General features: G+C 45.1%; 1 protein-coding gene across 3 annotated transcripts in view; it reads right to left on the reverse strand.

Annotated features, from left to right (window-relative positions):
* The window catches only part of PDE8A (phosphodiesterase 8A), a 147,717-nt gene continuing 141,800 nt past the window's right edge, over positions 11,018 to 16,934 (reverse strand). For all 3 annotated transcript variants that reach the window (XM_021098898.1, XM_021098899.1, XM_021098897.1), the window contains exons 21-22: positions 12,828 to 12,957; positions 11,018 to 12,340 (exon numbers count right to left, since the gene is read on the reverse strand). In XM_021098898.1, coding sequence (XP_020954557.1) covers positions 12,234 to 12,340; positions 12,828 to 12,957 — 237 coding nt within the window. In that variant the 3' untranslated portion in view covers positions 11,018 to 12,233. The remainder of the gene's footprint in view (positions 12,341 to 12,827; positions 12,958 to 16,934) is intronic.

Here is a 16,934-nt window from a genome sequence, read left to right on the forward strand (position 1 = left end):
ATTGTTCTTTTTCAAGATTATTTTGGCTTTTCAGGGTCTTCAGTATTCCCATTGTGAATTTTTAGTATCAGCTTAATTACTGCAAAATAAAAAGGCATTTGGGCCTCTAAAAGGGATTGCATTTAATCCATAGATCAATGTGTAAACTTTATTACTTTCCTAAGTCTGCCATAGTAAAGAACCACAAACTAGGTGGCTTAAAACAATAGAAATTTACTGTCTCATAGTTCTGGAGGTTAGCAGTCTGAAATCAAGGTGTCTTCAAGGGCCCCGCTTCCTCTGAAACCTATTGGTGAATCTTTCCTTGTCTCCTAGCTTCCGGTGGTGATCCAGTAATCTTTGGTATTCATTGCCTTGTAGATGCATCACTCTAATGTCTTAACATGGCCTTTTTTTTTTTTTTTTTTTTTTTTTTATCTTTTGGCCATGCCCACGGCAAGTAGAAGTTCCCAGGCCAGGGATGGAATCCACACCACAGTAGTGACCCAAGCTGTTGCAGTGACAATGCTGAATCCTCAACCCACTGCACCACAGGAGAACTCCTCATGGCATCTTTTTATAAGGACAACAATCTATTGATAGAGGACGCTACCCTATTTCAGTATGACCTCATCTTAACTAATTACATGTGCAAATGATTATATTCCAAATAAGTTCACATTGCAAGGTACTGGGATTAAGACTTCAACATATCATTTTGGGGAAGACTATTTCAACCCTAAAAAAGGGCCTCTTGTCTGCTTAACGATATAAAGTCTCTCAATGCATGAACATGGAATATTTTTGAACTTACTAATTTCATTCAGTGATGCTCCGTAGTTTTCAGTGCACAAGCCTTATACTTCTTTTTTCCTAAGATTTTTATTCTCTTTGATGCTCTTTTTTATTTGTCGGTTTAGCTCAAAGTTTTTCCATTTGTTCATCTTTCAAAGAATCAACTTCTGGTCCTGTGCTGATTTTTTTTTCTATATTTTTCCTATTTTTATTGCATCTACCCTACTATAATCTTTATTATTTCTTTCCTACTGTTTGTTTTGGTGTGTCTCTGTGGCGCCAAGGATGCAGGTTTGATCCCTGGCCCAGCACAGTGGGTTAAAAGATCCAGCATTGCCACAGCTCACAACTGCATAGGTCACATAGGTCACAACTGCAGCTCAAATCTGATCCCTGGCCTGGGAACTCCATATGTTATGGGGCAGCCAAAAAAAGGAAAAAATCAAGCAAGCAAACAAACAAAACTGAATGGTATAGTACTTTTCTGTCTTTTTAGTTTCAACCTATTTGTGTCTGAATCTAGTGCGTTTCTTGTAATTAGCATGTAGTTTCATTGCTTTATTTGGGGTTTTTTTGGGCCATGCTCATGGCATGCAGAGATTCCTTTTCTATAGATAGGTTCATTTCTGCCATATTTTAGATTCCACAAATAGGTGATATCTTATGGTATTTCTTTCTTTCTTACTTCATTTAGTATGAGAATCTCTAGTTCTATCTGTGTTGCTGCAAATGGCATTAGTTTGTCTTTTTTATGGCTAAGTAATATTCCATTGTGTATATGTACCTCATCTTCCGTTCATCTGTCGATGGACATTGAGGTTGTTTCCATGGCTTGGCTATTGTGAATAGCACTGCAGTGAACATAGGGGTGCATGTATCTTTTTCAGTGAAAGTTTTGTCTGGATATATGCCCAGGAGTGGGATTGCTGGATCATATGGTAGTTCTATATTTAGTTTTCTATGGGTGCTGCCATGCTGTTTTCCATAGTGGTTGTACCAATTTACATTCCCACCAGCAGTGAAGAAGGTACCATTTCTCCATTCCTTTTTTATCACTCTTTTTGAGATTCTACTTTTCACGCATTTGACCAATAACTTATGATGGATATGTGCCTCCACTAACTCAATGATGTACATTAAGATTGTATTCAGTCTTTTTTTCTTTTTTTTTATCTTTTGTCTTTTTAGGGCTGCACCCGCGGTATATGGAGGTTCCCAGGCTAGGGGTCTAATTGGAGCTGTAGGTGCCGGCCTACACCACAGCCACAGCAACATGGGACCCTAGCCATGTCTGCAAACTACACCACAGCTCATGGCAATGCTGGATCCTTAACCCACCAAGCAAGGCCAGGGATCAAACTCGTGCCCTCATGGATACTAGTCGAGTTTGTTAACCACTGAGCCACGATGGGAACTCCTGTATCCAGTCTTTGGCTCTTTTGAATAATGCTGGATGAATAGTCTAATTTAGGCAGTAGTTCTCTTGTGTGAGGATATTTTCCTTTTGTGTGAATTTTGTGTTTTCACTCTGAAAACTAGGCTTTAACATTTGTGTCCATAGAAATGAAAACCCTGAATGGACCTAGCGGAAACCACAAGGACAGGCTATTAATCTCATTGGCAGGAAGTCCAGGAGTTCTGAGAGTCCCATGCTGCTTGAAAACACTGCAAACCCAGGTCTCTTCCATCCTTCTGCACTGTCCCTATTGGCGGTAGCTTCATCCTTGGGCTGGTAGCTGTATGGCTGCAGCAGTCCCAGCTGTCATGTCCACACCCAGAGAGTGTGAGAGACAGAGAGAAGAGACTGTCTCTTCCTGTGGCTCTCCAGTCGGAGTGAGAACTTAATTCAGCATCATCCTTGCAAACTTCTCTTTGTGGTTTATTGGACAGGATAGGGTCACCTGTCCATTGCTGGAGCATTACTGGTAGATGCAGGGTAATCACCGGGTGGGAGAGGCAGCCACAGTGTCCGTGAAGCAGAGATGGTGCTTACCTATAGGCAATGAGGATCAACATTAAACCTGATCTTGGGAGTTCTCGTCGTGGCTCAGTGGTTAATGAATCCGACTGGGAACCATGAGGTTGTGGGTTCAATCCCTGGCCTTGCTCAGTGGGTTGAGGATCCGGCGTTGGTGTGAGCTATGGTGTAGGTCGAAGATGCGGCTCAGATCCCACGTTGCTGTGTCTCTGGCAGAGGCCGGCAGCTACAGCTCCAATTAGACCCCTAGCCTGGGAACCTCCATTTGCCATGGGTGCGGCCCTAAAAGGACAAAAGACAAAAAACAACAACAACAAACCTGACCTTGGAGCTTTGTTCTAAGGTCTTGATAGCACAGTACAGGTACAGAATTTAGTCGAAAGTAGAACTTTTCTCAAATTTCTACAAAGAAAAGACTTCTAGATACCTGCTTATTGTGTTACAATTTTGAATTGATCTTGTTCTGTTCTCACTTTGGCTACTAGAAAATTCCAAGTAGCAATTACTTGTAGCAATTATGGGACATTGTAGCATGTTTTATCTTCACATTAGTTTATTTTATCTTCATTTTTAATAATCTTGTGTGAAATTCTGGAAACTATACATTCTTGGAATGGAGCATAATAAAAATAGTGTTTTTAATTTTAATTTTAATTTTATTTTTTGTCTTTTTGTCTTTTGAGGGCTACACCCTCGGCATATGGAGGTTCCCAGGCTAGGGGTTGAATTGGAGCTGCAGCTGCTGGCCTAAGCCACAGCCACGGTAATGCCAGATCCGAGACTCATCTGTGACCTACACCACAGCTCAGGGCAACGCCAGATCCTTAACCCACTGAGCGAGGTCAGGGATGGAACCCGCATCCTCATGGGTACTGGTCAGGATCCTTTCTGCAGTGCCACCATGGGATCTCCTCTTTTTCCTTTTTAAAAGCTAAGGGACACTTGAGTCTTGGCTTTTCATAAATTGTTCGGGAGGTCAATCACTTTTTTCCTTCTGAAATCCTTTCCTTTCTGGGGAGTTCTCCCTCACCTGCAGGCAGTGGCCTTAAACCAGGTCTGTAGGCAAATCACTAGGTACTTTGTGACAATTTGAGCTGAAACTAATGCATTATGTGAGACTAATCTCTCTTGTCTGGAAGAACACTCATTTTTAATATCTGAAAATCCTCGATAAATTCTTAAACCATTATTACTCATTTTAGGAACACTGCACAGTCCACCCTCTGTGTGTAATTTGCATTCGACTCTCCTTTCTGACTTAGTGACCAGAACCATCCGGCTAAGCCACCCTGACCCTCCCCTTGCCGCCTCCTGCATTGTTCTCCATCTGCAGGGTTGTTTTTGGCCCCTAAGTTAATGCTATTGCTTCCTGACCGTTGAGCGTGTTTCCTCCTTTTCTAAATTAAATAGGACTTATTCCGTGAGATGAAAATGGGACCTTTTAGCTGGGGTTTGTGGCATTGGTGAAACAGAGGTGAGAGAAAATGGGAAGGGTGACTTGTGAAAACACCCCATGTCAGGGCCCTTCATTTTGCAAAGAGCATCTGTGAAGCCACTGTGCTCGGCCCGCAGAGGGCAGAGCAATGAAAGGCAGGTTCTGGGCGGCAGGCCTGTGGGTCCCAGGCGGCAGGGGTCTGGCCCAAGCTGCGAATGCTCCCCAGCAGCTGCCCCAGAGTGACAGGCGAGGGGCTGTGGGCTTTGTCTTGCGCACAGGCCTCGGGGAAGAATCAAGGGTGTTCCTCTTTTTTTTTCCTGTCTTTTTAAGGCCACTCTCACAGCCTGTGGAAGTTCCCAGGCTAGGGATTGAATTAGAGCTACAGCCACCAGCCTACAGTAAGGTGGGATCTGAGCCACATCTGTGACCTACACCACAGTTCACAGCAATGCCGGATCCTTAACTCACTGAGTGAGGCCAGGGATCGAACCCACGTCCTCATGGATACTAGTCAGGTTCATTACCACCGAGCCTCAATGGGAACTCCAACGTTCTCTTAGCTCTGATGCAGGGCCATGTCAGTGGAGTGAAAGGGCCTGTAACTACACAGTGATGGTTCTTAACTTTCTGAAATTTCCTCTTTTTATAGCAGGATGAGACAAATTGTTTAAAGTTTATTCAGCTTCTTCCTGAGCTTATTGTGAGCTGATGGATTTTAATAATTCCTTCCCCCATTGTTTCTGATCCCAGTCCTTAGGGAAAAGGTTTCCTTGTGACTCAGAAGCCAGTTCTTCCACATCCAGTTATTTCTTTGAAGAAAATGGGGGAGCGAAACTGCTTCCTGCTTTTCTTTGACCTTTCTCTCCCCTTTGTGGAAAGGTCCAGCTCGAACAAGGGGGCCGGGCAGAGCTGTGTCTCCTCCCAGGTTGGTATCTTTCGCCTCACAGTGTGGCTCCTTCTGTTCCGGGGACTCACTGGCAGTGCCCACTTGTCGCTGTCCTTTCCAGCTGGGAGGCCAGAGTCCTCAGAGCTTGCTCAGGCAGGAGGTGAAAAACGTGGGACACAGTCATCGCTGGGCTCTTCCAGCCAAGGGAGCCCCTGGGGGCCCCTGCCTTGTCTGGGGCTGCCTGTGGACCTCAGTGGCAGGGGTCATAGCTGGGCCACTCACCTGTCCCCTCCCCGCCTCACCCTCGACTACTTCAAGGCTTGTGTCATGTCCATGGAGCTAAACATGGCACAGGCTTCATCCCGGATCCCTGCTCACCTCCAGCTGGGCCCCCCCGCATGTCCAGGTCTGGACTGGCCGCCTCCCCTTGCGAGTCCGCCCCAGGCCCGCATTTCCTACTTATGGGACACACACCACCTTCTCAGTCCTTCAGATTTCAAACCTTAGGACCTTCTAACTGCAGAAGTAATCAGATATGTTAATGACGTTTGAGAAAACCCAGAAAAGCACAGGGCAGGCAGTGAACCCCCTGTAACCCCAACCTACAGAGGGAACGCCTGTGGACAGCCACGCCCCTGCGTTTCCTTTCAGTCTTTTTCTTCTAATCACAGGCTTCATCTCCCTTCCGTCCACAAAGGGCCTCCCCACATTACTGTTCTTTAGTGGGTTTTCACTTAGTAACACAGCCTCGAAGTTGTCCCAGTTCACTGAATGCTTTTTGTCTTTCTTTTTTTTTTTTTTTTTTTTCTTTCTTGGCTTTTTAGAGCTGCACCCGAGGCATATGGAAGTTCCCAGGCTAGGGTTTGAATCAGAGCTGCAACTGCTGGCCTACACCACAGCCACAGCAACACCGGATCCTTAATTCTCTGAGCGAGGCCAGGGATCGAACCCATGTCCTCATGGATACTCATTGGGTTCATTAACCACTGAGCCACAGCTCCCACTGAATGCTTTTCTAAATCATTATTTTTAGTGGCTGCAAAGAATTCCTGTTTGGACTCATCCCAAAGTTGTCTTCTTGACAGTCACCTGGAGCTGGGCACTTCGGTTGTTTCCAGTTTCTCAAACCGATATGCAGCTGTGATGAGCACCCCTGAGGCTTGTGTCGTCCCCAGCTTGACTGTCCCTTGCGTTAGTGCTCTGATCCAACTACACATCCCTCTTGGTCGCCTCCCGGGCCTGGGCCAGGGCAGGTGGTCTCTTAAACATGGGTGGGGGAGATTTTAAGTAAACTCTGGATTTTATGTCATGCCTTTTCCACCATGAGATGATAAAGATCTTTTCTTCATGGTTTTTTCCTAATTTTTAAATTTTCACATCTAAAACATTGGCATATTGCTTTAGATATGAAAATTAAAGAGAAAGAATCTATTTCTCAGAGAGACACCGAGTCATCCTAACACCATTTACTGAATAAATCCATCTTTCCTCCAGGGACGTGAAACAGCACCTTTAATATTCTACTAAACCCCGTGCTGATGTTTCCTGGCTCTATTCAGCTCCATTTACTCATCCAGACAGGGTGTCTCACTGTTTCAATTAGGGCGGTTTTATGTTTTCACGTCTGGGGTTAATCTTCTCTATTTACACTTCATTTTCAGATTTTTCCTGACTTTCTTTCATGCAATACATGAACATTAGAATGACTTAACTAGATTTAAAAGGGTTTTTTTTTTTTAATTGGGAATCATGCTAAATTCATAGAATAATTTAGGAAGAAATTGCAAAAATAACTCACCCTGAAAACAGTTTTGCCTTTATTGTTTATGCAGATCATTTGTATTCCTAGTCACCACAAGCAACCCGTCTGCTGTGTGCACATCTAGAAATTTGAAGCTTATTCAGCATTTAAACAAATGCTAGCACACATGTATATTGTTTTGTGTTATGTTTTTTCCCTACTTATTAATATATCTTGGCAATCTCTTCATTATCAGCACAGAAATTCTCATTCTTTTTTAGACCTAAAACAGCAGAGTGGAGTCCTCATTATGGCTCAGCAGTAACCATCCTGACTAGTATCCATGACGTTGCAGATTGGATCTCTGGCCCTGCTCAGTCAAGGATCCAGTGTTGCCATGAGCTGCAGCACCGGAGGCTGCAGGCCGGCAGCTGCAGCTCCCATTCGACCCCTAGCCTGGGAACTTCCATATGCCGTGGGTGTGGCCCTAAAAAAACAACATAGTATTCTATTTTAAGGACCTATCATCACTTATTTACTCTTCTTAAATGACATTTAAACTGTTTTCCAGAATTGATTTTGCATGTTTTGTGATCTTATATTTGTACTTATTTCTGTCATGTCTTTTTTCATTTATCTTTTAGTGGTTGCATTAATTACATTTTTTCCTCCCATAGCTTTCATTTTAGTGATTTTTTAATGATTTTATTTTTTCCATTGTAGTTGGTTTACAGTGTTCTGTCAGTTTTCTACTGTATAGCAAAGTGACCAAGTCACACATACACACATATGTATATATGCATTTTTTTTCTCACTTTATCCTCCATCATGTTCCATCACAAGTGACTATAGTTCCCTGTGCTATACAGCAGGATCTCATTGCTTATCCATTCCAAAGGCAACACTTTACATCTATTAACCCCAGATTCCCAGTCCATCCCACTTCCTCCTCCTCCCCCTTGGCAGCCACAAGTCTGTTCTCCAAGTCCATGAATTTTTTTTTCTGTGGAAAGGTTCATTTGTGCTATATGTTAGATTCCAGATAAAAGTGATACCATTTGGTATTTGTCTTTCTCTTTCTGTCTTATGTCACTTAGTATGAGAGTCTCTGGTTCTATCCATATTGCTGCAAATGGCATTATTTTGTTCTTTTTTATAGCTGAGTAGTATTCCATTGTGTATATACACCACACCTTCTTAATCCATTCAGCTGTTGATGGACATTTAGGTTGTTTCTATGTCTTGGCTATTGTGAATAGTGCTGCAATGTACATGCAGGTGCAGGTATCTTTTTCAAGGAAAGTTTTGTCTGGATATGTGCCCAAGAGTGGGATTGCTGGATCATATGGTAGTTGTATATGTAGTTTTCTGAGGAACCGCCATACTGGTTTCCATTGTGGTTGTACCAATTTACATTCCCACCCATAGTGCAGAAGGGTTCCCTTGTCTCCACACCCCCTCCAGCATTTGTTATTTATGGACTTGCTAATGATGGCCATTCTGACTGGTGTGAGGTGGTACTTCATCATAGTTTTGATTTATAACCTTTTAGTGATTTTAAATTCTCCTTTGACCACTTCCCTTTTAGGTAACAATGTTGCAGGTCTAACCTGTGATAAAAATCTCCTCTGTCCTGCACATTTAGCTTGTCCTATTTTGTAAACCAGGCTTCCCCTACTCCTGATTGTATGTCGCTGTTACTTTTTACCCACTCAACATACCTTAGTTTTGCCCAGATGTTTACCAATCCCTCTTTACTATTGCTTCCTCTACCCCACCTTTTACTTCTGGACTCATGTTAAAGACTTTCCGCAGTTTTTTCCACAGTGGTCTGTTCATAATTAAGATGGGTGCATGTCTGAAATTATCTTCATTTCACCTCACTCTTGAAAGAGAGTTTGGTTTGGTTTGTAATTCTAGGCGGACAGTTTCCTTCAGTATTTTGAAACATTATTCCTTTGTCTTGTGAGTTTGTTGTTGCCTTTTAAAACATTTAATTGGAGTATAGTTGACTTACAACATTGTATTACTTTCAGGTGTACAGCAGTGAATTAGTCATGGACGTTTCCATTGTGGCGCAGCAGAAATGAATCCGACTAGGAACCATGAGGTTGTGTGTTCGATGCCTGACCTTGCTCAGTGGGTTAAGGATCCGGCATTGCCGTGAGCTGTGGTGTAAGTCGCAGACGAGGCTCAGATCTTGCATTGCTGTGGTGTAGGCAGGCAGCTGTAGCTCTGATTCAACCCCTAGCCAGGGAACCTCCATATGCCGCGGGTACGGCCCTAAAAAGCAAAAAATAAATAAAAGTGAATTAGTCATACATATACTGATTCTTTTTTCCCGTGTAGGTTATTACAAACTACTGAGATTCTCCTGTGCTACACATTAGGTTCTCAGTAATGATCTATTTTATGCAGTAGTGTATGCTGTCTTCTGGCTGTTGCAAAGAAGTCTGATGGCTGACGCTACGGGTTCCTTTGTAAGGGATCTGTCTTTTCTCCCAGCTTTTCGGCTTTTCTCTTTGAACTCAGTGCTCTGCAGTTTCACTGTGTTGTGTACATTCATCCTCCTTGGAATTTGATGGACTCTGTAAATGTGAGGACTTGTCTCTGTCCAATCCTGAGGGATTTGACTTTCTCTGGGGAGCCCTTCTCCCTGTCTCCCTTCTGGAGCACCTAATGTAGACACATTTTGAGGCATTTCATTCTACCCTCCATATTTTAACTTTCATTTTCCCCTCTCTGTGCTACAGGCTAAGTCATTTCCTTATGTCTTCCAGTGTATTAATTCTTTAGTTATATTGGTCTTCTGTTAAACCTGAACAGTTTTCCATTTGTTTTTATGAGTGTGTGTGTTTGTGTGTGTGTAGTCTTTTTAGCGCTGTATGGCATATGGAGGTTCCCAGGCGAGGGGTCGAATCGGAGCTATAGCTGCCGGCCTACACCACAGTCACAGCAACACAGGATGCAAGCTGCGTCTGCCACCTACACCAGGGCTTATGGCAATGCCGGATCCTTAACACTGGAGTGAGGCCTGGGATCGAACCCGCAACCTTATGGATCCGAGTAGGGTTCATTAACCGCTGAGCCACGAAAGGAACTCCCTTGATGACTATATTCTTTAATACCTACAATGTCTGTTTTTTTTTTTTTCAAATGAAAAGAGTTTTTTGAAACTACCTTGCTTTACCTTATGGTTTCTTCTGTTTCTTTAATGGCTGCGCCCATGGCATATGGAGGTTCCCAGGCCAGGGACTGCATCCAAGCCACAGCTGTGACCTGTGCTACAGCTGTGGCAGTGCTAGACGCTTTAACCTACGGGGCAGGCCAGGAATCAAACTCATGCTTCTGCAATGACCCAAGCCATTGCAGTCGGATTCTTAATCCACTGCATCAGAGCGGGAACTTTACCGTATGGTTTCTGTTGCTTCTTTTCTCTCTTTAGACATGTTAATAAGCATGCTCAACTTAAAGGCTCTGTTTATTGTCTCTGCCTCATGATGGTTGAGTTCCTTGTGGGTTCACTTCCTTTTCCTTCCTGGCATCTAGAGGAGGGAAGACGGCTTTCTTCCTACTTCAGTCCACGATTATTGTCACACGTCTTCACCCAGGAGAAAGGGGCCTTTGTTTCTTTAGACAGAGACCGCTGAGGGGCTGGCCTGTCAGACGCCCAGAGTGCCCTGACATCTCTGAATGGGCATCAGGTCCCCAGCCCTTAGCCCCTCTGTCAGTCCCCCAGGGTGCATGATATCTCTGAACGGGTACCCAGTGGTGAGTTAAAGGTAGTTCTGAGCATTTTTCCACATAAGGCCCTTTGTGACCTTGAAAAAGGCATGTAACCATCTTTTCTGTAAAATAAAGTTAGAGGGAGAAAAAGATAAGGTTTTTTTTTTTTTTTTTTTGATTGTTTTGTTTTTGCTTTTTAGGGCCACACCTGTGGCACATAGAGGTTCCCAGGCCAGGGGCTGAATTGGAGCTGTAGCCCCTGGCCTACACCACAGCCACAGCAACTCGGGATCCAAGCTGCATCTCCTACACGACAGCTCACGGCAATGCTGGATCCTTAACCCACTGAGCGAGGCCAGGGCTCGAACCTGCAACGTCATGCATGCTGGTCAGATTCGTTTCTGCTGAGCCACAACGGGAACTCCAAGATAAGGTATTTTAAGTAGAATAAAACTTCAAAGAAAAGGTGATACGTGGTTTTTTTTTTTAAAAACAAATAGTTTAATTTCATTTTTATCTGGAAAAAAACATACAAGTTTAAAAGGAAATGACAAGCGTTTGACATGTCACCAGGTGTCATTTTTTTATGGTACTACACTTGTTCAAAATGTGAAGATACAGAACCTTTATAAATTCCTGGAATCAAAGATTCCTAACGCAGATGAAAAAACAAGACTGGTTATAAAATGTCAATTCACTAAATATTTCATTTTCGCTGTTTTTATCGGGAAATATCTTATAGAAACACTGTATAAAATAAGGCAGACCTGTGGAAATTCAGTTATAAAATTTCAGGAAAAAAGTGTGAAGTCCTAGTAATTTCTTTCCCTTTGAGGAGTCACCTGCACGGCCCATCAGACAGCATGAGCTGTCTCAGAGCCCCGATCCCCACAGAAGGGGCCCTTCTCACTCAGCTCTTCTGGACTCAGACCCACCCGCAAAACAGCTTTGCCTGATGAGCATCAATCAGAAAAGTTTAACACACACAAATATTTCTACAGTCCAGTAAAAATGTCATTTTATGTCTTTAAATTTGCATTATGAAAATAAGTCTGTACACCAAGTAATACATATTTAAGGACTATGAATCATGTGAATTTGGTCATGGCATTTCAAGTTGGCTTTGGCTTTAAAGTATTTTTAAATTCACAGAAAATATTGAACTTCTAATAAAATAAATAAAACATTTCAATATTTGATATTAATAATCAAACTTCAAAATTTGTCTTTCATTTGCTATTCAATTTGAGAAGTCACTTTCAGTAGTGTTCCAGAGTGACTGCACCTTCTATGCGGTGAAAAGATCCGATTGCCATTAGCTGTTCTTTAGTGCAGAACGTAACTGAGAGAATTCTCTGCAACAAGGCCTTCTCTGTCACTGGCAGGAAATCCATCAATATCCTTTGCAGGGGCAGTCCTGAGCTCATGTTTTAATGGCAGCAAATGCAAACCATGGTCCTCGTGTGACCTTCTCAAGAGCAGCAGGCCCAGGTACAGTGGACTAAGTCTCACTTTATGGCAGTGGCATCAGATGGTGTTTAAGGAAGGTTACTGACGTCCTCGTGTGCTTTTACAGGCTCTGCAGACCGGGGTTCTGTCCTGCCTAATATGGAAAAGACCAAGGAATCTGGCTGCACTCAGGGATTCAGATGACCAGAGGGGCATGGCGTTGGGGCCCCGGCTCTGTCGCGCACTATTCAGGAGGCGGGCGGAGGCTCCGCAGCTTCATTTCGTCCAGTCCTTTCCAGTATTTAAAGTTGTTGTCAAGATGCTGCATTAACTCAGGTAGGTCTACAAAGGCTGGAGAAAAAGATGGGAATGTGATAGCCCTTCACAGCCTCAGTTTAGACGTCTAGGCTAAAAGGAGAGCACTTTAAGGAAGTGGGGGGAGAGGAGTGGACAGTCGCATGATGCTCAACAGCCACGGCAGATACACAGCCTGAACGAACAGGTCAGGTCCTGTGCTCAGTGCCAGCAGCTGCTCCATGACCACCTGTTGAGCTGACAACGCTGGGAAATAAAGCAGAAGGGAACTAATCGCTTAATCACCATTTAATGAGCACCTCTGGGCCCCGGATGACAAGAGCCAGGCCCTGAGTGGCTCGCCTGTGTCCCTCACCTCCACAGAGCGCCCAGGCCTCTGGGGCCCTTGGTGACAGTTCTCTGCCTCTCCTCAGCCCTTCCTGCAAGTCTGAGCCCCCAGCATGCTCTACAGTCAGAATCTACACCACCGCTGCTCACCCTGCCGCCCCTGGCACCTAGGCAGGTGCATGCTACCAGTTCTTACCGTCCCAGGCATCGAACATGTCCGTGATGAAGTAGTCAATGAAGGAGATCTGCGACTTGGGGATGCTGCAGGTATTTCTGTCAAAAACTGGCATCACCACAGGCAAGTCCTGTTGCTTCTCTTCATCAGTCTGCAAAGCAGGAAATGCTGGAATTATGGATGCCACTATCTGGACCCACTCCCCAGGAGCAGCCCTCCTGGCAGCGAAGTGAGCCTGTGGGGAGAAGCCAGTCACAGCACTAGCCCACAGCACGGGAACTGCTCTGTGCCAGGGGCGCCTCAGGGCATCTCCACCCACCCAAGCCATGCTTTCAGCACCCGGAAGCCTCGTGGTGAAGCTCCTGGGCGAGGACTGCTCATAGTACCTGCAGTACATGAGCACGCTAGTTGGCCCAGCTCGGCTACTCCTGTCCCCTGGCCACCCTTCCCTGGCAGGTGTTTCAGGGCCTGACCCCGGGGCTGATGGTGAGTGAGAAACAGCCCCTGTCCCTTCCAGCTCTTGCCTGTGGAAGTGTTCCCACAAGGCAACCTAGGGCCAGGGCTCCCCTATCCCCTTAGCCAGCACTGGTGTTGACAACTAGCCAGGAGCTGCCTCCTCTGCTCCACTGTACTTCTGTTCTGCTGGCTTTGCCAGGGCCTGGCAGTCAGCAGCAGGGCTGCAGGGACTGGTTACAAGGTACAGCCACCCTGCCCTGTACGTAGGTGGATCTGAGGCCCAAGTCACTGGAAGAACTAGACCCCACAGCTAAAAGCAGGTGACTTTCCCTAGAAGTAACAAGGACTTAACTGCCGCTCTCAACATGGAATCTCCTTGTGGGGGCAGCAGGTGACCCCTGGGGGTTTTCCTAGGAGGGAGTGGACCTAGCACCATGCTGCTAGAGATGTACTTCTGCTAGGTGGATGCTGACAGTGCTGGGGACAGGTGCCAAGAAAGATGCCTGGGCTCTCCTGGGCTCAGGTGCACAGTGCTGGACTACGGGACAGGGCAGAAGCCAGCAGTAAGAGCCCCGCTGCTGGAGTTCCCGTCGTGGCGCAGTGGTTAACGAATCCGACTAGGAACCATGAGGTTGCGGGTTCGGTCCCTGCCCTTGCTCAGTGGGTTAACGATCCGGCGTTGCCGTGAGCTGTGGTGTAGGTTGCAGACGCGGCTCGGATCCCGAGTTGCTGTGGCTCTGGCGTAGGCCGGTGGCTACAGCTCCGATTCAACCCCTAGCCTGGGAACCTCCATATGCAGCGGGAGCGGCCCAAGAAGCAAGAGATAGCAACAATAACAACAACAACAACAAAAAAAGACAAAAAAAAAAAAAAAAAAAAAAGAGCCCCGCTGCTCCAGGCCAGGGCTTCCCGAGAGGCCAGGGCAGAGACTATCTACACCTGCTGCCGGGCCAGGAGCAGCCCCAGGAGGTGTGGAAGGAGGGTGCTCTGGGAAGAGAAGAAGTAGGGAACCTTGACAAGCCTTGGCCTCTGCTGTCAGGCCTAAGGCCGGCAGTGTGGAAGATTGCAGCATCGGCTCTAGGTGAGTCTCTGCCACCATGTGAATGGGAGGGGGTTGAGGGAGCAGGAATAGCCTCAGGTTCACAGCGCACTGGCCCAGAGAGCAGCGTCCCGGGAGGGGGGAGTGTCTTTCCTGACGCCCCCTCCCTGGTCACAGTGGATGCTGAACCAGCTCTCTTGGAACAGCCACAGCAGTGCTCAGCCACTCACACCCCAGCGGCTTTCTTTCTGTGCTGCACTCCAGGCCTGCCTTCCTATCCACCCTGAGGAAGCTGACTTGCTGAAGGGCTGTGAAAACGTTCATGCTCATATTTCTTCTCTGTGGCCCAGGGTGGCTGGTACATGGTGCTCCTAAGGCCCCTAGTCTCTTCATTGGCAATGTTGCCAGTGAGGTCATCTGTGCTCCCTTCTGGGTCACCAATGAGAACTCCATGCCCATAGAGAAGCTTACAGGAACCCTGGAAAACAGCCAAAGATCCTACAGCAACCAAGTGAACCCCCAGTCAAGGAAAAGCTGTACTCTACATGGTAGGAAGAGTCATGGTGTTTTGACTCACCCTTGTCCCACCTCTCCCTTGGTTTGGAGGAGGTGACAGCCCAGTTGAGAAGAGCTGCTCCATGTTTGAACTCTACATCAAACTGGAAGGAGTAGAGCTGGCCTTATTTGCAACATTCTACCTGTCTAGAGGCTGCCCGAAGGACTGGTCTGTGTTTCACCTAACAGAGCTCTCAGGAGGAAAAGCAATGGCTACTGCCTGGGAGAGCTGCCTGGAGATGACAGATGCAGAAAGCCTGGGGCAGGAGTTTGTATGTGGAGACATACAAATGCACCACTTAAGGCTCCAAGGAAAAGCCTCTTAGGGAAACCAAAACATGCAAAAACAGGTGGACTGCGGATCAAGATCTCGGAGGAGTAAGACATGGTGCTCACTTTCTCCCACAAACACATCCCAAAAAACCCCATCTACACATAGAATGATTCACAGAGAACTCCTACTGAATGCTGGCAGGAGATGTTAAACCTCCAAAAAGCACCAGAGATCCTCTACATAACTGGGTAGAACGAAAGAAAAAGAGTGAGAGAGAAAACAAGGAATCAGCATGGGACCAGAACTCCTGAGAGGGAGCTGAGAAAGAGGAGAGGAACCTACACCCTGGGAAGCCACTGAGGGGGAGCTCAGTCGAGACAGAGGACCCTCAAAGCTGCAGACGAAAGCATAGCAGCTGGACTAAGGAGGGCAAGGCAGAGAGAGCCAAAAAGACCATTGATACCAGCACCTGGAATGGAAAAGACAGGAAAGTGGGAGTTGCAATACTCAGACAAAATAGACTTTAAAACAAAAGCTATGAAGAAAGACAAAGAAGGACCCTATCTAGTGATAAAAGGGTCGATTCAGGAAGAGAATGATATTACACTTGTCAATATATATGCCCCTAATACAAGAGCACCCAAATACATACAACAAATGCTAACAGGAGAAACTGATGGGAGTACAATCATAGTAGGAGACTTTAATACCCCACTCACATTAATGGACAGATCCCCTCAACAGAAAATCAGTAAGGTCACAGAGATCCTAAATGACACAATAGAAAAGTTAGACTTCATCAACATTTTTAGGACATTACATCCAAAAAAAAAAAAAAAATCAGAATATACATTCTTTTCGAATGCACATGGAACATTCTCAAGGATTGACCACATACGGGGGCACAAAAATAATCTCAACAAATTAAAGAGTATAGAAATTATTTCAAGTATCTTTTCTGACTACAATAGCATGAAACTAGAAATTAACCACAGGAAAAGAAATGAGAAAAAAACTGACCTCATGGAGACTAAATCACAGGCTACTAAAAAATGAATGGGTCAATGAGGAAATTAAAGGGAAATTTAAAAATACCTTGAGATGAATGATCATGAAAACACAACTATTCAAAATCTATAGAATGCTGGAGTTCCCATCATGGCTCAGTGGTTAACGAATCTGACTAGGAACAATGAGGTTGCGGGCTCAATCCCTGGCCTTGCTCACTGGGTTAAGGATCTGGTGTTGCCATGAGCTGTGGTGTAGGTTGCAGATGCAGCTCGAATCTGGCGTTGCTGTGGCTCTGGCGTAGGCCAGGGGCTACAGCTCTGATTAGACCCCTAGCATGGGAACCTCCATATGCCATGTGTGAGGCCCTAGAATAGGCAAAAAGATTAAAAAAAAACAAACAAAAAACCAAAATCTCTAGAATGCCACAAAAGCAGTGCTTACAGGGAAGTTCATAGCAATACAGGCCTTCCTCAAATTGATAACTTAACCCACCACCTAAAAGATTTACAAAAAGAAGAACAAACAAAACCCAAATTCAGCAGAAGGAAGGAAATCATAAGTATCAGAGGAAATTAAAACAGAGATCCAAAAAAAGAATAGAAAAAAAATCAATAAAACCAAGAACTGGTTCTTTGAAAGGGTAAAAAAAACCTGACAAACCTCTGGCCAGATTCACTAAGAACAGGAAAGAAAAAATTCAAATAAACAACATAAAATGAAAAAGGAGAAATCTCAATGGATACTGCAGAAATAAAAAAAAAATACTATGACCAACTATACATCAACAAATTTG

This window comes from Sus scrofa, chromosome 7, assembly GCF_000003025.6.
Source record: "Sus scrofa isolate TJ Tabasco breed Duroc chromosome 7, Sscrofa11.1, whole genome shotgun sequence".
Lineage (NCBI taxonomy): Eukaryota > Metazoa > Chordata > Mammalia > Artiodactyla > Suidae > Sus > Sus scrofa.